The sequence below is a fragment of the Lathyrus oleraceus genome, chromosome 7 (genome assembly GCF_024323335.1).
Source record: "Lathyrus oleraceus cultivar Zhongwan6 chromosome 7, CAAS_Psat_ZW6_1.0, whole genome shotgun sequence".
Taxonomy (NCBI): Eukaryota; Viridiplantae; Streptophyta; class Magnoliopsida; order Fabales; family Fabaceae; genus Lathyrus; species Lathyrus oleraceus.
The window spans coordinates 388833079-388855355 of NC_066585.1; the positions used below are offsets into that span (position 1 = coordinate 388833079).

At 35.3% G+C, this 22277-nt stretch overlaps 2 protein-coding genes across 2 annotated transcripts; both read left to right on the forward strand.

Annotated features, from left to right (window-relative positions):
* Nucleotides 1-3585: 3585 nt before the first annotated feature.
* Nucleotides 3586-6014, forward strand: LOC127107976 (uncharacterized). The gene is made up of 4 exons (XM_051045334.1): nucleotides 3586-3864; nucleotides 4055-4274; nucleotides 4354-4458; nucleotides 5129-6014. The coding sequence occupies exons 2-4, from the start codon at nucleotides 4091-4093 to the stop codon at nucleotides 5857-5859; spliced, it is 1020 nt and encodes a 339-aa protein (XP_050901291.1). The 5' UTR covers nucleotides 3586-3864; nucleotides 4055-4090; the 3' UTR covers nucleotides 5860-6014.
* A 3934-nt stretch (nucleotides 6015-9948) lies between these two features.
* LOC127103972 (uncharacterized) lies at nucleotides 9949-10356 on the forward strand. The gene has a single exon (XM_051041196.1). It carries the CDS (start codon nucleotides 9949-9951, stop codon nucleotides 10354-10356), a length of 408 nt encoding a protein of 135 aa, XP_050897153.1.
* Nucleotides 10357-22277: the final 11921 nt, after the last annotated feature.

The window sequence follows — 22277 nt, forward strand, 5'->3', positions numbered from 1 at the left end:
TCCAATATTCAGAATCTCTCAATATCAAAGTTCAGAGTCTCAATATTCAAAGTCTTCATATGACCACAGTTCAGAGTCTGATTTGGAGCTATCTTCACTCAATTTCTTTCTTGATCAGATTTAGCTTGTCTTTACTTTAAGTATGCTCAGAGTCAGCACACTCAACAAACTATTAGAAAACAAAAAATTTCTTTTATAATTTGTTATCATCAAAACTTAAGGATAATTGTAGAACCAAACTTGTTACAACATCTTTCTCATTCAATATATGATATTTAGAATCAATTTTATAGGAATCGTAGGAATTGAAAGTCGATTCCCACATACGACACAATTATTCTATTGCGGAACCATAAATGGCAATGGTTGCAAAAGCTACGGTGGAGCGAAGCTTCTGAAGTATTACATTGATATGACACTATGGATCAAAGGTTGCAATCACATATCTTCTTGAACCATAAGTATTGGTCTTGATGCAAGGTCGTTAATCGATGTTTGTCATCTCCGATACAGTGGACCTAGGGGATGTACCTGCATGGTTAACCCTCTAACTCCTAAGTCAATTTAGAGTTCAAGATAGTGATAGTGAAAATGGAGATAGAGATTGTGTACCTAAGAACCCTTTGCGAAGGTATTTATACCTTGGGCCTGACGAAGTAGGTTGGATAATGCGCCTCGTGCTATTGGGCCTTTGGGCGATGTGGAACAGTGGGTCCTGAGTCTTTGGTCGGCATGGAACACTATGAATGATTGAAGTATCGCTGCTTCACCATACAAAAATCGGTCACAAAGCATAATCAACATCGAACGTCCAAATTTAGAAATCTTGATGCCAATATTAATTTTCTCTACTAATATTATTTAATTAATTTTGTATGTTTAATCGAATTAAAATGAAAGGTACAAAAATAAACAATTATCATACTCACAATTTCATAAGTGACTCAGATACCACTAAAGGAAATAACGATTAAAATACACAATAATAAACAATAAGTTCCCTTAAATCAATCCTTATGAATGATCATGATCACTGGTAGAATGGTTGCCTCTTGTGGCGATTAACCATTGATACAAAATCCAAAGAATGATCATGAGTGTTGAATGAACAATAACACCTCTACTCAGTCCATACAAATAAAGTGTCTTCAATCTCATCATTAACTGTTTTGAATGAAGACTTTGATATATATATATATATATATATATATATATATATATATATATATATATATATATATATATATATATATATATATATATATATATAGAGAGAGAGAGAGAGAGAGAGAGAGAGAGAGAGAGAGAGAGAGAGAGAGAAAACATATGGCTAGGGTTTCACAAACCAAATTTCATCAAGTGTAAATACTTCAACACAAGGATTATATTTATATAATCGCTTGTGTGAGTTGCAAGCTCAATAAGTCCACTTAAGTGCATTGTATCTTATTATGTATTGTATTCCACTTAAATGCATTCTATCTTACAGTGTTCTATATTCCATTTAAGTTCACTATACCATACGGTGTTTCGTATTTCACTTGAGTACAATGTACCTTATGGTGTACCATGTGTATCTAGTTAACGTTAGTGCTTCGCAATAATGCACAATTGAATAAGCTTCACTTATTCATTTTATCTCTCTTCAATTCGTCCTTACATGTGTATCTCTTTAGGTTCTCGTGACGTTGACATTTAGATTAAATCATACATTAAATATAATAAACATTAAAGTATTTAGCAACACATCATTATTACCCTAGTCACAAAAAATTCAGGTAATCCAATGAAACCTTTATGTGATAAAGTTTGTGTATAATTACCTTTTTTCCCCTTGTGTTTATATTGAGCACAAGACACATATCATATCATCATTGTCTAGTTCAATATTGGATCTTTTGACATTTATTTTGTCACGTAAGATGGACAAATTTTATCTAGGTCACTCATATTCCTCAGTATGATTTGTGAAGTATACATCAACCATATTTATCGTCATCCTTTTATAGACAATGTTTTAATGGCAATAAAGTACTCGGCTACACATCAATGTTTTATAAACCATTATCACATTGAGAATAACTTATGACACTAGCGTAACATTTTATATAGTATTCTGATGGTAGGTAAATCCAATATAAATATTACTTCTAATATGTATATTTATGTGAAGACTTGATAATATTTTATCAATGATCTATGAGATGTGATCATTAGTCTATCCACATAATAGTCTAAATGCTTTAATTTTATCTTACTTCATAATAAAACTTAACTACAAATACTTTAAGAATAATATCTTTATGTTTAATGAGATCTCACAATTAAGTCACACTTAATGCTTTATCAAACGAATTAACTATTCTATGAACTTTATTACTTTAAAAAATTAAATATAATAAAGAAATCCATTATTATTATTATCATTAACATATAATTCGATAAAATATGAAATTCTAATAAAACTATTAACCTATTACACCAAAAGAAACCAAGGTTAATGTCATAGATTTGATTAAAATATAAAAAAAATCACGTGAAAGGTATATGCACAACTATGATCCTAGAATATGAATTAGTGCAAAAGGTTGCAAAGGGTTTAAACTATGACATTCGAAAGAAATTGTTTAGTCGACAACTTACAAATATGTCACAATTGGTAAATAGTGCTAGACAAATCAAAAAATCAAATATTGAAAATAAAAAATAAAGAAAAAACAACATTTTCCTCAAAAAGATAAAGGTTCTTATGTAACCTTGTTGAAGAGCATATACATGACACTTATAATGAATTAAGTTATCAAAGTGTCAGATGATTTGATTTAACTAAAACCTAGACTAGCTATATAGATATATTATAAGTATCTAAAATTTAAATCCACATATTAGAATAAATGTTCAAAATTCAATAAAAGAAAATATATGTTAGTATAGTTGATCATATTTTTGACATTCTATTGAAAGATCGACAAATTCATGCATACAGTTTGGTCATCTTACTAATTCATGGATACAATTTGGTCATCTTACTAATTCATTGGTACATTTAAAGGATAGAATCCAAAAGACAATAAAAGAATGATAAGTTATTTTTGATGACAAGGTTAACACAACAATGAAGGTTGATAATCATCAGATTCTTGTAGATATAAGTTTTGTTGAACCTAATTTTATTGGAAGTTGTGTTTGTAAAAAGAAAAAAATATCAATGTCGTGATTAAAAAATTCAGAGATTCTCAAAGAAAAATATATATTAAGAATAATGAAATTATGTTACATTTTCGATAAAAAAATATAAGACGCATAAATAAGACATCTATCTACAATATAATTTAATGTATCACAAGACTACAAGGAAAAAAAAACTTTTGAAACATCTAAAAGAAATAATTTTTTTAGAAGAATAACAAGACTAGAAAGGTCATTAAAGAGAAAGAAAGTCAATTTTATGCAACAAATTATTGAAGGAAATTCTAGAATCTAAGAAGGAATTATGAATCTCCTATGGACCCAAAAACTTATTTATCTAATAATGGGAAGAAAAAAAACTATTTCAAAAGCATAACTTTTGTTAATACGGTCGTTAATGGACTTTACTTGGTTTTATCTTGTTAAAATTTTCCACTTTATTTTAGCGGTCAAATATTTCTTTTTGCGAAACCCAGCCTCCTCTCTCCTCTCTCACAGAGTCGCTTGACTCAGTTAGTTAGCCGCACCCGCACATCATTAAAAAAAAAACCCTTTTCGTTTCCCCCATTTTCTCCACACCATGTCTCCGTCCACAACCTTCCACCACCCTTGCGCCACCGTTTACTCATAGGCCAACGCCGTTCCACATGCACTTTACCATTTCTCTCTTTCTAAGTATTACTTGTATTTTCTCTTCGTTTTATTGTTTTTGCATTGTTAATTAGAATTTCATCATACTTTTTTTTTTCATTGTTAATTAGAATTTCATAATACTTTTTTGGTGTTGTTTTTGCATTGTCAATTAGAATTTTGTAATACTTTTTGGTGTTGTTTGTGCATTGGTAATTAGAATCTATTTGTGTAGCTTCTTCTTCCTCAACATTTTGTTTTATCTCTTAAAATGAAACAACAAACGAATGGGTCTAGGGTTCATAAGCCAAATCATACTCGAGTTGAAGGACCTACCTGGCTTATTATTGCTGCTGGTGCTTTCTTGAGTACATTGTCTATTCGCCTCGGTTACAAATTGAAGCAGGCAATTGACGCTAAATCCACCACCCAGAATGCAACTACTATCCTCAAAGGTACACAACTATTTTGAACTTCCACAGATGTGTCCTTTGTCTATAGTGGATTCTCAAAGAATAAAATTCTTAATTTCAGGTAATGGAAAATCCTCCAACACAAGGAAACCTCCAGATTGCTTTATACAGCCCAATGGATATTCCCAAATGCAACATAATCATGCCCGCTTCACTTGCAATCCAGGTCTAATTTGTTCTTTAAACTTGTTTTTGATGTTGCTGACCAATTGGCTTTTTTTCCTTGTATGTTTATTTCTCCCCATCTAGAATTTATATTTTTACTAATAACAAATTTTGCTCTTGTATTTTTCTTCTTCTTTTCATTTGCCAAGATTTATTGAGTTGAGCCTTAATCCAACAATGTTTAGGACACGTATCTTTTCTTGTCTAAATATGTTTACTTTCTTTCTCTTATCTGTCTCTAGTTCCACTTCTACATTGGTAGCCGTGGATGAGAATTCTAAATCAAAATCTTTAGCCCAGCAGGTCTACGACACTTGGTATTTGTTGTAGAATAATTGCAGTTGTGGAGATAAAACATTTTAATTGGTACCAGCAAACTATATGAATTTACTTATTCTTGAATGTATATGAGATTGGCTTCTGATAAAATCTTGTCTACTTTCTACTAGAGTTATTCACAATTAATCTGTAAAATTATATTTATGGCTAAAGAAGTCATTGTTGATGGTGGTTTCGTGGATCTGATTTCACATTTTCTGACATAAATTACATGACATATACTTCTATTATGGTGCAATTTTTCTGGGCAGGGCAGCGAGTGTCTGGAATGGTTAATTTTTTCTAAATATGTGCTGCATTTGACTTAGATTTATGTATGTGATGATGGACAGGAACTGGAACTGGAGGTTCTATGGAACTAAAGTGCCCACAAAATGAACAGATGTTGAGTGAATTCAATGGGGCCCTACCTTTGGTGACTGTCCCTCCTGCTGAGTTTAGCAAGGAAAATGGTGTTGTCTGGGCTTGCTCCCCTGATCGTCTTGAATTGCCTTCAAAGCCATTCCATCTTTCAAACTGCTCAGATTCACCATGTGTATCAGAATCTGGTTCGGACATTTTCAGCAAGCGGGAAGTTATACAGAAACTGCGGCAACAGTTGAAGAGAAGAGACGATATGATATTAGAGATGCAAGATCAAATGGCTGAATTGCAAAATTCACTCAATGCTCAGCTGGGGCTTTCTTCTCATTTACAATTGCAGGTTGAAGCTGCAAACAGGGACCTATTTGACTCGGAGAGAGAGATCCAACAGCTAAGGAAAGCAATTGCAGATCACTGTGTTGGATATGTTCCTCATGACAAATCTCCCACAGGCACAACGTGGTCTGCTGAGACTAGAAATGGGCATCTCGATGGGGATATTCATTTGGACCTCTCTGAAAAAACAAGGGATGAGGAGGAGCGAATTGAGATGCTGAAAAGGCAAGTGGGAGAATTGAAAGAGGCGATAGAAGGAAAGGAATACTTGCTCCAGAGCTACAAGGAGCAAAAGGCCGAACTCTCTATGAAGGTCAAAGAATTGCAGCAGAGATTGAATTGTCAGCTGCCTAATATTTTGTAGAGCATGTGAATACTTTTCATTTAAAGCGTCTTCCCTCATTCTTTATTTTCTCACTGTAATTAGCTCAACTTTGATTGTTTGATATAATTCAAAGTTTGTGCAGTGTGGCGAACCTGAGGGCTGGGTATTCAAATGCATGCTCCTTGAAATTTTAACTCTTCGTTTTTCTTACATATTTTCTAATCTTATGCTCAGTACAGTTTACCTTTCTACAAAACAAAATACAGGATAGGTTAGAAACATTGTGGAAGAACAGGGATTGGTGGCAGTCCCAAACGGCTTGTTTATTGCCCATTGATTTATCATTGAAAAATACAAATGTAGGTTCAAATTTGTAAATCTTCAATCCTAATATTCCATTTTTTAAAATTCTTATTCAATAGCCTGGGACAATTCAGTTATGCTTTTCTAATCCCTTATCTCTAAATAACTCGAGGTTGGTAAGTTTCTTTCATTAGTTTTGAACCTAGGCGAAACATGTCTCTTGTAAAATCCATAGTTGAATGCTATTTTAGTAAACATTGATTTATAAAGCCATGTTTTGATGCAACATGAGAATGCCAAGCTTTGGTTAACTGTTAAAGCGCAATTAGTATACACGAGTATTCAAGAGAACAATCAAATACATGTTTTTAGAATTTTATATACTAGTATTTAGGCTCTTGTGACGAGAAATTTTTTGAGCTTATAGTTTATAAGATTTATACGACAATAAAAGAGTTTTTTGGTAATAGTCTTTTATCACGAACTTATAATTTATTTTACTAGTTTATAATTTATTTTTCAGACGCTATTTTAAGTAGTATTTTAGTTTATAACTTATCATTTTTTCTTTCAATTTTGTGATTATTATTTTAACTAAAATTTATTATTATTCTTTATAATTTATTTTAATTTAAATAAAACAATTATATATTAAATATCTTTTATGTTATTTTAATTTATTAACTAATTAAACCATTAATTTTACAAAACAATTTAATTAATTTATCAACTATAAATCATCAACTATAAGCTATCAGTCATCAGTTATCAACTATCAACTAACTTATCGATCAATCACTATTTTTACCACTTAGAGCCTTGGTACATATGGAATATAGTAAGCAATTATCATATTCTCCTCTTTCTTTTTTTCAAATATTTTACTATGATTATGAAACTCATAAAAAAACAATATTAAAAATGAAAATTAATCTATATATAATTTTACGATAATTTTGTTTTACATTTTCATATAATTAATTGTATAATTTATTGACAATTTAAAAATAATTATGTTAAATAAATTAAAAGTAAATAAAAATTTGATGTTTATACAGTGAAATTATAATAATTACATTTCAAAATATGTTATTTATTCTTTTATTTTTATTTATTGAACCAAGAGATACCTGAATAATGACCCAAATACATAGAAATACAAATAGTCATTTCCAAGAAGTGTTCAATCAATAAAGGTTAGTTCGAATTTTCAAAAATATTTTTGACAATTTCATTTTTCAACTGAATAGTTGTTTTGTACTGTAATCATAATTCGAATTGATTAGTGATGATTGAATCCTAATGCGGTGGTATGAGTCTTTGATACAACAGTGCATAGATGAATCTGCAATGTTAGCACTCCAACGCTTAAGTCAGTTATATAGTCTATAATAAGTGTTGTAAAAATATGATATAAAAAAGTGTAGCTTATGTCTCACGAATGTCAATTATATATAATGGATAATTTTAATGGGTTTTGCGCCAAACAATGGGTTTAGGGCACCCCTAATGGAGCGAATCGTGACTTAGTTGGGTACACCGATTCTTATTTCATTAGATGCAAATTGGATAGAAAAAGTGCAATACTTTGTATTTCCTTAAATATTCAAATTCATATCAGTTGAGATCAATTGAGTTCATATGTGCTCCAAAAGTTATCAGTTGAGACCAACACAGTAACTAGTGAACTCAGATTGACTTAATTAATATTATTTGAGACTGACCTTTTATTAATTGGCATAAAAAGGGATATTTTGGTAACACTAATAATGAGTCAATTGCTCTAGTAGAACAAATATTAAAGTGTAGCATCACTTGGGATATTTGTTACCATCATTAATCTTTTCTAACCACACATTTCTATCTTTCAATTGTGACCACATACATCATTTCACCCTTTTGCCAATGTCACCACATGTTAATCTACTTTATCTAAGTATCATCCTTTCCTTTATCAGTAGAAGAAGTTAAAGAGAGCAAAAAGGAAAAAGAGGTGAGGGAAAAAGAAGAAGAAAACTTGTGGAAAGGAGAATAAGAAACTTGGAGAAATCAAGAGTTTGGAATCAGTATCTCATCTCAACATCATTCAACAATCTCTTCATCTATTCATTAAGGTGAGCTCTAAGTAGAAGTTATTTGTTTGTAGAAATTAGGGTTGTAGAAACATAGAGTAAAAATTGATGACTCTTAACATGTTGTTATGTTTTCTTCCATCATTCTTGAGAAATTGCTATGGTTGTTATGTTCCTATATAAATGTATGTTGTTGTTGTTAGAATGATGGATATTGATGTATTGTACCATGAAAATCTTGTGTCTTATGATTGGTTGTTGTTAGGGATGTTTGGGTATGGCTAGGAATGGATAGAAATATGTTTCAGCAAGTATTTTTGACATAACTCACTGTGACAATCAATTGTCACTATCTTACAATCGATTGCACCTTCGCAAATTACTGAAAAAACCAGAAAATTAGATAGTACAATCAATTGTACTAATATGACAATTGATTGTTTCCCCCTAAAACAGAAACAAAGGATTCTGGACATTGATGCAATCGATTGTGGTCTTTATGCAATCGATTGTATCCTTTAGTTTTTGCAAAAAAACATGTTTTCTATGGTTCCTGAGCTATCTTAAGGGTCATATAACTTGTCCTATGATATGTGGGCATGGAATTATCATTGAATCAACTATATTTCTTATATGATAACATGATGAATATGTTGTGGCTTAATTGATGTGTGAATGTGATAATATGATTGGAAATTCATAAGAATTGTTGAGGAAACCCTAGTAGCAAACTAATTGAATGAATTAGAAAGATAATTAGGGTATGATGTATGACTTAGATGATAATGCTTGTCTAAATGATACCTAGGTGTGTGTCATGGACAAGTAGTTGTTTAGCTAAGGATGTTAGGCATTGTAGGTAACATGTGTTGTTGTTGAGAAGGTTAAGGTGAATGAGATTGCCTTGTGGTTGTAAAATAAAATCATGTTGTGTTTTATCTAGTCAGGTAGTCAGAAATAACCCTTTGATTGTGCCGTATTAAGTTGCGATGCTTATATAGATTAAGAATTGGGACGTACACACTAATACTTATATGACATGGGTTTGAATCCCAAAAGCGGTGGATCTCATGGTGGGTGGAAATCCCATACGGGTAAAAGGCTTGAAATGGGTTTAGAGTCTTATAGGAAGCGACGATTCTTAAGGTGGATGTTATCCCTTAGAATCTGATGTCCATTCGTATTTCAAAGTATAAGATAAGTATATGTGACTCGTGTTGAGAATCCTAGATGTAGGGTTGGCCGGGGAAAGATACTTATGATACAAAGATCCGTGAACTGTGTCGAGAATCTTAGACGTAGGGTTGGCCAGGGAAAGATACCTTGGTATGGTTTTCGATTATTGATTGTTTGAGTTGATGAACTCAAGCGAATGTTTTAGGATGTTAATTAGAACCTTGTAGAGCCGAGTGGACCCATAAGACAGGGAACCTACTGGGATTATCATCTCACCCCATGTTGTTGATTATTTTTCAGGTAGTTCTAAGCAGGTGAAGGGTAAAGACAAGATAGCTTGATGTCCTTGCTTGTTTGATATTTTGGATGACTTTCTGTTGTGATTATATCTATTTTGAGATCATTCTCTATTGATATAGTTCCTAGTTTTATTTTGAGCCCCCTTGTATATATATAGTGCCATGTTTGTATTTAATTTTGTGCATGTAATATGTACAATGTTGCCACTAGGTACTTATGTATTTCAGTGCCAACATTACATCTATGCATAATATGTATTTCTAGACATGTATTATATATGGGTGTTACACTAAAGAAGGTTGATGCAGTTTTGGGGATGGACTGGTTTTCTGCCAATCCGGTGTTTATTGGATGTGAAAAGGAGTTAATCATCATTCCATCTAGTGAAGCTACTCCAAAGGATGTATTAACTATTATTTTGGAAGGTACGGTTGGCATGGTTAATTTCTTGTTCGAGAAGGAAAAAATTGTTCTCTTGGTTCTCACCAAGGAATCAAGTGACGATCTGAAGGTTGTGCAAATTCCTATAGTTTGTGAATTTCCAGAAGTTTTCCCCGAGGATGTCACTTATCTCCCTCCCAAAAGGGAAGTGGAATTATCTATTGACCTGGTACCTGGAGCGACCCCAATATCCGTTTCTCCGTATTGTATGACACCACTTGAGCTGAGAGAGTTGGAGAGTTGATTGGAAGAGTTATTAACCAAGCATTTCTTCCGGCCTAGTGTTTCACCATGGGGAGCTCCAGTGTTACTAGTAAAGAAGAAGGACGGTGGTATGCATTTGTGTATTGATTATCGTCAATTGAATGAAGTCACCATAAAAAACAAGTATCCCCTACCTATGATAGACGATTTATTGGATCAATTGAAAGGAGCACGTGTGTTCTCGAAGATTAATTTATGATCGGGCTATCATCAAATCCGAGTTAAGAGTTCTGACATACCAAAGAAGGCATTTAGAACCCGATATGGCCACTATGAGTTCCTTGTAATGCCATTTGGAGTGACGAATGCACCTGATGTTTTCATGGATTATATGAATATGATATTCTAACTTTACTTGGACCAGTTTGTGGTGATCTTTATTGATGACATTCTTATTTATTCTTGTACTTTATAAGAGCACGGAGAAAATCTAAGGATTGTTCTATCATTACTGCAAGAGAAGCAACTTTTTGCGAAGTTAAGTAAGTGTGAATTTTCGATGGGCGAAGTTAAGTTTATTGGTCATGTCATATCACAAGGAGGGGTAACAGAGGATCCCTCTAAAGTTAAAGCGGTTGTTAATTGGGAAAGATAGAAGAATGCTTATGAAGTCAGAAGTTTCTTAGGATTGGCAGGTTATTATCGAAGGTTCATTAAAGAGTTTTCTCAGTTGGCTTTACCAATGACTAGACTTACCCAGAAGGAGATTTATTTTAGTTGGGATTCAAAGTGTGAACAAAGTTTCATGAGTTTAAAGGAAAGGTTGATAACTGCTCTTGTTTTAATCATTCTTCAGCCTAGTAAGCCTTATGGAGTACTTTGTGATGCCTCTAAGAAGGGATTAGGAAGAGTGCTAATGCAGGGTGGTCAAGTTATAGCATATGCCTATCATCGGTTGAAGACTCATGAAGAGAATTATCCAACTCATGATCTTAAATTAGCAGCTGTTATCTTTACCTTGAAGGTGTGGCGCCACTACCTGTACGAAGTATGTTTTGAAATGTTTAGTGACCACAAGAGTCTGAAATACTTGTTTGACCAGAAGGATTTGAACATGCGACAAAGAAGATGGATGGAATACTTGAAGGATTTTGAGTTTGAACTAAAGTACCATCCAAGCAAAGAAAATAAATTTGTAGATGCGTTAATTCAGAAAGAGATGCACAAAGTTGAGTTAATGATGTTAGAGTATGCATTATTGGAAAAGTTTCGAGATCTTAACCTTCAGTTTGCTTGAACTCTGAATTGTATGATAATGGGAAATTTGAATATTACTTCCAATATAAGAGAAGATATCCATCAAGGGAAAATTTTAGATGAGAAGTTGTAAGAAATGTTAATTCGACTAGGTTTCGCTCAAGCTATGAATGGTATTTTCCTTTTAAATCAAAGGATTTGCGTTCCGAATGATGCAGAGATGAAAAGAAAAGTTTTGGAAGAGGCTCGTAAAGGTGTGTTTACCATACATCCAGGTTCATCAAAGATGTATCAAGATTTGAAGAAGGACTATTGGTGGCCTGGAATGAAAAAGGATATTGTGGAGTATGTGTCTGAATGTGTGGTATGCTAGCATGTAAAGTTTGAACATCAGAATCTAGGTGGTTTGTTGCAACCCTTAGAAATTTCAGTGTGGAAATGGGATATCATTTAAATGGACTTTGCAGTTGGGTTACCTCGTACACAAGGTGGTTATGATTTAATATGGGTGATTCTATATCGGTTAACTAAGTCCACACATTTCCTACTTTGCTTCCAAAAATTCTTCGTCACAGAACCAGAGTTTCGAACCAACAGGCAAACAGAGAAAATATGTATAGGTTAGTAACAAAAGCAATATATACAGAAAAAAGATAATAGGTAAAATCTCCACGTACGTAAAAGAGAAACAACCCAAACTAGGCTAGACTTGCTTAGGGAATATCATCCCCAGCAGAGTCGCCAGCTGTCGCTACCGGATTTCACGATAACGAAATCGGGACTAAAGAGATGCCAAAGAGATGCCAAAGAGAGGCAAAGTCAGAAGATTCGCCATCGAATTTTATTTAGTTTACCTCTATTGGAGAGGAGAGGGGAAATAGTCGATAAAACCCTCAGAAAAGAGACGCACACGGGAAGCGCTAAAAGAGAATAAGGAATCGGCCTCGCAACCGAGATTTGGGTTTGGAAGTCGGTTACGTAAGGGGAAGGTATTAGCACCCCTTACATCCATGGTACTCCATGGGAACCATTTGGGTTGTTTTACATACATGGGATTTATCTATTATTGTTTTATTTTCAAAAGAATGTGTGAAAAGAAGGGGGTGTTTTTTGTTATTATAGTGCTCGCCAAGGATTGGGGCCCTTGTGCCTTCGAATCACTCATTCGGGGATGAGGAATCAGAGCTCCGTAGTTCGGAGTAGAAAATGTTTGTGTGTTGGTTGATTTTACCTTTGAGAAAAGGGTTTTCAGGATGATGCCCTAAGGCACAAAAATGAGTTTGATGAGTTGTATTATTTTTACCTTGAATAAGGGTTTTATGAAATGAGTGTTTGTGATTATATTGTACTAAAGTCTATGGGCGGAGGTGATTATTCTAGACAACAAGCCAAGCGTCTTGCGTCCAAAATAATCAGAGTAAGGGTAGGAATGCTCCATTCTCAATCATTCTCCACCACTTAAGGCTCGTGGCGCACAATAATAATTGTAATTATTAAGTATTTTTGAATTTGGCTAAGAAAATGTCACTTGACGTTGAATCAAGGGTTTATTTTATTTTTATTATGAAATTTGGCTTATGCAACATGAATGCAAAGTAACCAACAAGAAATTAAAGAGTATCATTGTAAGGTAGACCAAGAGAAAGCCTTTTGTGTGCAAAAGTGACCTAAGCTAAACAAAGGATAATGGTCTTACAAACATGTCCCCCTAAGGTGGTGCCATGATGCCATTCTTACAATATGCATGTAAGTTACGGATGAAAATCCAAGTGTTTACAAAGTATCACAAAGAGTAAAGGAAGGCCTCCAAGCAAAGGTCCTAAGATGAAATCCTCTAAGTCCAAGTTGATTAAGAGTGGAGTGAATATTTTTGGTCTTACCATTTTATCATGTTTTTGTTATTTTTAATGTATGATGACTATAAAATAAATAACAAGTAAATAAACATGCATGATGAGTTTGTACAATGATGATGATAATGAGTACTTGAATGTAAATTACAAGGTAATGACATGAAAGTAAAATCACAAGATGAAGAATGATAATATCACAATAATAATGGTTAGTGAATGTAAATGACACAAAATAAACCACAAGTTAATGGTAACAAAATTGCAATGACAAAGGTTAATGATAAAAAAGAGTTAGTGAAGTATAATTAGTGGGTAGTAATATGTACAAAATGAACATCTTGAGGACTATTTCTCATAGGTCAAAAAGACTCAAAATATGACACATTAAGGGATAGCTTATCATTGATGCAAAGTATTGAAGATGATTGAAAAATCAACTAACAATAGATTTGTAACAAAGAAAGTTATGCAACCCTAAGTCCATCTATCAATATTATGATTTGTTCTCTTTATTTTTGTTTTTACTCCTCTTTTATTTAGCAAGAGAGTAAATAAATTAGCATAATGTAAATGATATGGTTAGATAACAATAAACATAAACATAAACATAAACATAAAATACTTGAAATAAAGTGAACAATAAAATAAATTGCAAGGAAGTCAAGTGAAATAATGTAAATGTTAGGAGTTAGTAGTTAGTGGTTGGTGGTTAGTAGAATAACAATAAGCAAATAGAATAACCGGTTAATGTAAATAAAATGGTTTCATATATGTATCAAATTACCCAAACATGGTTGAAATAGAGGCAACCTATCAATGCCTCAAAGTATCATGAAGGATCTATTGATCAATCATTAATAGGTTTGAAACATTGAAGGTTTTATCAACTCTAAACAACCATGGCCATGATCTAATAGATCTCATCAACCAAATAAATGTGAAAACAAGTCAACAATAAATAGCAAATGAAACAAAATACAAAGTTTGATTAAAGATGGTGGATAAAAGTAGCAAGAGCAAAAAAATCCCCAAAAGGGTGTAAACCCAACAAAACCCACTTGTCTCAAAGTTGACTCAAATCTCTCTCAAAACACAACCCATGAGTAAAAATCCATTTTCAAACACAAAACAAAACCAAAAATGTCAAGGAGTTTGAGTCCAAAATATTACCAAGATTGTGGTGTCAAAACTAGGTTGTTGTTGTGTTTAGGTTTGAGAATGAAGCAAAAAGCTTGGAAGAGGGTGGTTATGATTGTTGTGGTAGAAAATGGATGGGAAGGAAGTTGTATGTTTATGTGGTGGTGGTGAATGATTATGTAAGTGAAGGTCACAAGTTTGCTATTGTTTTTGTTGTGTGGAGATTGTGGATTTTTACATGGTGGTTGGGTGGTTCAAAGTAGAAAAGAGGGTTTGGGTGAGTTAGGGTTTAGGTTGAAATGAGGGAGCTTGAATGTGATTTGGGCAGAGGTTTTGTGGCTTTTAAGCTTGAAAAATGAGTGGGGATAGTGCTCTATTTATAGAGGAAGCAAAGGGGTTGAAGTGGGTGAATTAAAATTACTTTGTGGTGAAAAAATAGAGTTACTACTGCTGTCTGCGCAGGTGTAATCGATTACCATGATTGGGGTAATCGATTACACCATCCAAAATGGCCTGGAAATCATTTTTTGTCTGTGTAATCGATTACCATGATTAGGGTAATCGATTACACAGTCCAAAATGGCCTGGAAATCATTTTTTGTGTGTGTAATCGATTACCATGATTAGGGTAATCGATTACCCAGTCCAAAAGTTGATTTTTCCCTTATTTTGTTGGTTTTTTCCTCCAGAACTTTAACCGGATAACCCCAGTTTTTTCCGGGTGTAAACACCATGCCTTGAGTCTGTGTAATTTGTATTTGGTTATGAAAGTTCAATGAAATTATGATGATGAAATAATGAAAGCATGCATGTGCAGTAGGGCCATGGATCAGATGAAAGTTGTATCGGGGTAGGGTGAATTTTGGGGTATGACAATGCCCATTCGTAAGGATCACTAAAGGAGAAATTTTGTAAATTCCGCTGCATTTTGGATCGCTCTTCTCCTTCAGTTACCAGCTAATCTTCTCAAAGTCTTCTTATCTTTCAAAGATGCCCAGGTGGGTAAATCTGACTTTGGAGGAGACATTTGATATCATAATACCATGGCTTTTTATCTTTGACGTCTTCAACAACAAACACATGAGATGGCCTATCAAGATACATCATAATCAAATTAGGAACTTCATTCCAATACTTCACCACAATCATTGAAGCTAACATTGCAAGAGCAATTTCCATCCGGTTTTCATCTCGAGGGATATGATGAAACTCAACCTTTGTAAAGAAAGTTGATATCCTCCTCGCATAATCTCTATTCGGTATCAAACTGGGTTGATTCCTCTCCCGTTCACCTTTGATCTGATTCATAACCAAAGTTGAATCTCCATAGACGTCAAGATACTTAATTCTGAGATCAATGGCTTCTTCAATCCCCATAATGCAAGCTTCATACTCAGCCACATTGTTTGTACATTTGAAGGTTAATCTAGTTGTAAACAGAAAATGAGTGCCTTGAGGAGTAATAATCATTGCCCCAATGCCATTACCATATGAAATAACAGGTTCATCAAACACCATGCCCCAACAGGAACCAGGTTCTAGCCCCTTTTCAAGCAATGGTTCATCACAGTCTCTCATCTTCAAGTATAAACTCTCTTCGTCAGGAAAATCATATTGTACTGATTGATAATTTTAAATGGGTTGGTGCGCCAAGTGGTCAGCCAAGACACTACCTTTAATAGCTTTTTGAGCTCGGTATTCAATTTCATACTCAGATAATATCTGCCAACGGGGAATCCTCCCAGTTAAAGCAGGCTTCTAAAAAATGAATTTGATTGGATCCATTTTGGATATCAACCAAGTAGTATGATTCAACATATATTGGCGCAGACGCTTAGCAGCCCAAGCCAATGCATAACTTGTCTTCTTAAGCATAGAATACCGAGTCTCACCCTCGGTGAATTTCTTATTGAGGTAGTAAATTGCATATTCTTTCTTCTCAAATCCATCTTGTTGACCAAGAACACAACCCATACTTTCTTCAAGCATAGTCAAATACATGATCAAAGGTCTTCCTTCAACAGGTGGAGACAAAATCGAAGGCTCAAGCAGATATTCTTTGATGTTGTCAAAAGGTTTCTGGAAATCCTCGGTCCAATTACAAGACTGATATTTCTGAAGAATCTTGAATATAGGCACACATGTGGCAGTCATATGCGGTATAAATCTCTAAATGTAATTCAAGCAGCTGAGAAAACCTCTGAATTGTTTCTCAGTTTTGGTCACAGGCATCTCTTGTATTGCTTTGACCTTGGAAGGATCAACTTCAATAACCTTCTCGCTGACAATAAATCCCAACAACTTTCCAGAGCGGACACCAAATGTACATTTATTGGGATTCAAGTGGATTTTATACTTCCTCAAACGCTGGAATAACTTCAAAAAATTCTCAACATGCTCTTTTTCATTACTTGATTTAGCAATCATATCATCAACATAAACTTCAATCTCCTTACGCATCATATCATGGAAAAGAGTGGTTATAGCTCTCTGGTACGTTGCACCAGCATTCTTTAAACCGAAGGGCATCACTCGATAACAAAATGTTCCCCAAGGTGTAATGAATGTGGTCTTCTCCATATCTTCAGGTTCCATCTTTATCTGATTATAACTGGAAAATTTGTCCATAAACGAAAAGACTTTTAATTTAGATGTATTGTCTACCAACATATCTATGTGTGGTAGAGAAAAAACATCTTTTGGACTGGCTTTATTCAAATCTCTGTAATCAACACACATACGGACTTTTCCATCCTTCTTAGGAACATACACAATGTTGGCCACCCATTGCGGATACTCAGAGGTAACAAGGAAACTAGCATTGATCTGCTTCAGCACTTCCTCCTTAATCTTTACTGCCATATCAGGATGGGTTCTTCTCAACTTCTGCTTGACCGGCGGGCATTCTGGCTTCAACGACAATCTATGCTCCACGATCTCAGAATCCAAACCTGGCATATCTTGATAGGACCAAGCAAACACATCAGAATATTCTCAAAGAAGATCAACCAACCCCTTCTTCACCTATGGACACAGTTGAGACCCAATCTTGACTTCCTTCACATCATCCTCGGAACCCAAGTTGACTAATTCAATTTGCTCTTCAAACGGCTGAATGACATTTTCCTCATGCTCAAGCAAATGGGTAACTCATCAGATACTTCTTCATCATCATTCTCTTCTTCAGCTTCAAACACAGGGAAATCAAAGTTTGGAGAGGGAGTAGGATCATTACATTCAATGGGTTTGAGAACCAACCTGCATAATGATTTGATATTTTGATTTTAGAGAAATGGAGTGCAAATAAATATTATGTAGATGGAAAAATTATTATTTATTTATGTTTTTTAATGATTACCATTTTCGAAAAAAGCAAAAAGTAAAAACAAACATCATAGATGTAGATGAATAAAATTGTATTTTATTGATGATAATATTGAAAATGCCCAATAATGTATTACTTCTCCCTTAGGCATAGGATAAGGATTTTTCTTAAATAATAAAACAAATTACTTCGAACGGTGTATAACAACAGGAATGTCGACAACAACCCAATTGTTGCAAGTTTGGCCATGTGTCACAAAACTGGCACAATCTTCGTCTTCATCATTGTCTTCAATAATGGCAGTTGAGTGTTGATCATCCTTGTAAATGATCCCTCCACTATAAAAAAACTTCTTGCATAGCCTTGACTTTGGCGTTGAGCGGCCCTTGCTGAAATCCCAGGCCTGATCTATTCTTGTTCTCAATAACTTCCACAACGCGACCCCATTTGTTGGTGCTACCAGCCTGAACAACCTCTTTGGCATCCTTCAGAGAAGACATGGGTTCCCTAGTCTTATTCAATTCATCAGTAATGGTCAAAGCTTGGAATGGTGTTCCAACTTCTTCTTCAGCATCCACATAGGTGAGGGATGACAAATGGCTCACTAACAACGCTTTCTCCCCACCAACAACGACAAGCTTATCGTTCCTAACAAATTTCAACTTTTGATGCAGAGTAAACGTCACAGCGCCAACTCATGAATCCATGGCCTTCCCAAGAAACAGTTGTAGGTCGGGTGAATATCCATCACTTGAAAAGTAATTTGAAAATCACTCGGACCTATCTTAACCGGAAGGTCCACTTCTCCAATGATAGTTTTTCGAGAACCGACAAACATTTTAACAACCACGCCAATGTACCTCATCAGGGCGCATTGATAAGAAAGTCTTACCAGGGTTGACATGGGCAACATATTCAATTATGAGCCAGTATCAACCAATACATTGGATAGAGCGCCCTCCTTGCAGTTCATTGAAATGTGTAGTGCCAAGTTGTGATTTCTACCTTTCTTAGGAAGTTCTTCATCATAAAAGCTCAGGTTATTGCAAGAAGTAATGTTGGAAACAATGTGGTCAAACTGATCCACGGTAACATCGTGCTCCATGTAAGCTTGTTCCAACACTCTCTGCAAAGCCTCTCTATGTGCCTTAGAATTCATCAATAATGACAACACGGAAATGTTTTACGGCGTTTGAAGCAAATGTTCCATAATGTTGAATTCACTTCTCTTGATCAGACGTAATACCTCATCAGCGTTGTTAGCCTTCAACCCGCTGGATTCATCAGACAGGCAAGTTGGAGCACTAACCAGATCAATTCCAGGAACTTTTTCCTTCTTACCCACTGAAACATCTTTGACAACTCTAGGAGATACATGGCCAAACACACGACCACTATGGGTCACCTTCACTACATCTGTGATGCTCACCACTGAATTTGCAGCGGGAAGAGGAACCTCTTGCCAATTCTCAATCATGGTGGCTGAATACTTATATGCCACAGCTTTATCGGATGAATAGGGTATGGGTCCCGTTAACCGTATAACCAACGGCGATACCGATATGTTGTCATTTCTACTGCTGCTATAAAATTGAATAACTACTCGCTCGGGGGTTTTGAACACCGGTATGATAATGTTTACATCATTTCCCATATACCTGGATTGTTGAACTTGAATAACATTTTCATCCATCAGTTTTTGAATATCCCTCTTAACAATTACACATCCTCGAGGGTTGACGCTACAAATAACACAACCATCATGGTCATGTTCACAATCGCTTACCAAGCATATGTCTCTATGAATTCCCACCAACAACCTTCGAATATGACGCACATCAAATACCCTAAAATTCCCAGGACAACCATCTACCATGTTCACAGAAGCATTTCCATTAGCAGGCAACGGGTTTGCTTTATCATGTGGTGCTTTGTCCTCAAGGACACCATACTGCTCTTAACCAGCTTTTGAACCTTATACTTCAAAGGATAACAGTTTTCAATATCATGACCAGAAGCTCCCTGGTGAAAAGCACAATGCAAGTCAGGTTTGAACCACCATGGCAATGGTTCAGAAATTTGTAGAGGATTCCTTGGTTGAATAAGATTTTTGACTACCAAGGAAGGGTACAATTCTGGATATGTCATAGGAATAGGGTTAAAAGAGACCTTCTTCCTTTTAAAGTTCTGATGATGATTGTTGTATTTGTTGTGGTCGTTACTGATGTTGCTAAACAGGAACAAATTGATTTGTTGAATTATTGGTAAAGACTAGAATCACTGATGATACTTGATGCTGATGTTGACGGGACTAGGAATTCTTCCTCACATGAGGCCTCCTCTTCCTCCCTACCGATACTGCATTAGTTTCTCCTTCCTTCTTTTTGGAGAAGCTACTACTGTATTTCTTGCTCGCTGACGCTTCATCTTTGGATAATTGTCCCTCTCAGACTCCTTCTTCCAATGTCATCCACATGTTCCCCATCTCGGTGAAATCATTAGGGGCACGTGAAATCATATATTCATAGTATAATGAACTTAGCATCTTCAAAAATATCTTGGTCATCTCTTTCTCCTCCAGAGGTGGACTAATATGAGCAGCTAACTCCCTCCATCTTTGAGCATACTCGTTGAATGTCTCTTTATCCTTTTGAGACATTGATCTCAACTGATCCCGATCCGGAGCCATATCAACATTGTACTTGTATTCTTTCATAAAGGCCTCTCCCAAGTCATTAAAAGTACAAACACTAGCACTATCCAAGCCCATATAACATCTGAGTGCAGCTCTAGTCAGACTATCTTTGAAGTAATGGATGAGCAGCTGATCATTTTCGGTATGAGTAGACATCTTTCTAGTATACATGACAAGATGACTTAGAGGGCAGGTATTTTCTTTATATTTTTCAAAGTCTGGGACCTTGAACTTCACTGGGATTTTGACATTAGGCACCAAACACAGCTCAACAACACTCTTACCGAATAAATCCTTTCCTCTTACGGTCTTCAATTCTTTGTGCAACTCAAGAAACTGATCCTTCATCTCGTCCATCTTCTCATAGACATTTGGACCTTTAGAAGGTTCAGAATGGTAAATGGTATCCTCGACACGAGGTAGATTATGCATAATAGGAGGAGGCACAAACATGACCGGGCTAGATGTCGGCATATAATCAAATGTTGGAGCGTACCCTTCAGGCACAAAGTTTGGTGGCATTCCCCACGGGAACCCAATAGGCATGGTAGGCATCGACTGGCTAGTAGCAACAACAGGCACAGATGCTGAAGCGATCTCTGAAATAACAGTCCTCTGAGGAGGAGGAGTTGCAAGAGGCGGAGATGGTTGGTTCTGAGCAGCAATCACAGACTCCATCAAGGTAGTGAGTCTATCAATCTCATCCTTAAGCTCCTTGTTCTCTGGTTCAAGATGCTCCATTCTTCTCAGACGATTAGCTCGGGTGTTATAGTCATGAGTCAGCTTGGCTGATACACAGAAGAACAACTGATAAGACATCTGGATGAAGAAACATGTTATGCAAATGATGCATGAGGTGCAATGTTTTTTATTGCTTTTAATTTCAAGGAACATATGAAGCCTTACTTGCAAATATTAGTAATAATAATTAATAACAATTCAATTGACCATAAAATCTCTTTTTATTCATATTTGGAAGGATTACACCGAGTATAATTTCAAAAACCAAAATATAAATACAAGAGAAAAAGAAACTATCATCCTAAGGATCCCTAGGAACTACATCAGATGATCTGGCCAAGGGAATATACTTCCTTCGGATGCGTTGAATCTCCTACTGAAAAGTTGTCTGTATTTGAGCTTTCTCGAGGACAAGTCGATCAACAATCTTCTTCCAAGCACTGGAAGGCTGAGGCATACTAGAGGAAAATAAATCCTCTGGCTCTCTCTGTCTCTTTACTGCATGCTCATCAAGAATCTCAATGAGTGCATCTTTGTCTTTCGACTCAAGTTGCAACTCCTCATGCTTTCGATTCAAAGCATGGAACCGCTTTTCCCACAAGTCTCTCTCTTGCTTCATCTTGGCAAGTGCGTCTTCCAACTTCTCTACATCTTGGTTAGGGAGAGTTGATGGCTCAGCCACAACCACAAACATAGGTCTCTCACAAGCGTACGACATCTTGAGCTCCAAAGATCTCTTCTTCACCCAAATAGTGTAAGCTTCCAAAGCTACACAGTTGCATGGACCAAGCTCAGATCTTCCTTTCCTATGTACATTGTGCCAAGCACGCACCATTCTACTCTTCAAAAGTTAGGGATCTTTACCCTCCTGATAAAATAGACCCTCTAACTTAATGTTATTAGGCTTATCTCTCAAGGGGAACCCAAACTGGCAACGGGCCAATGCTGGGTTG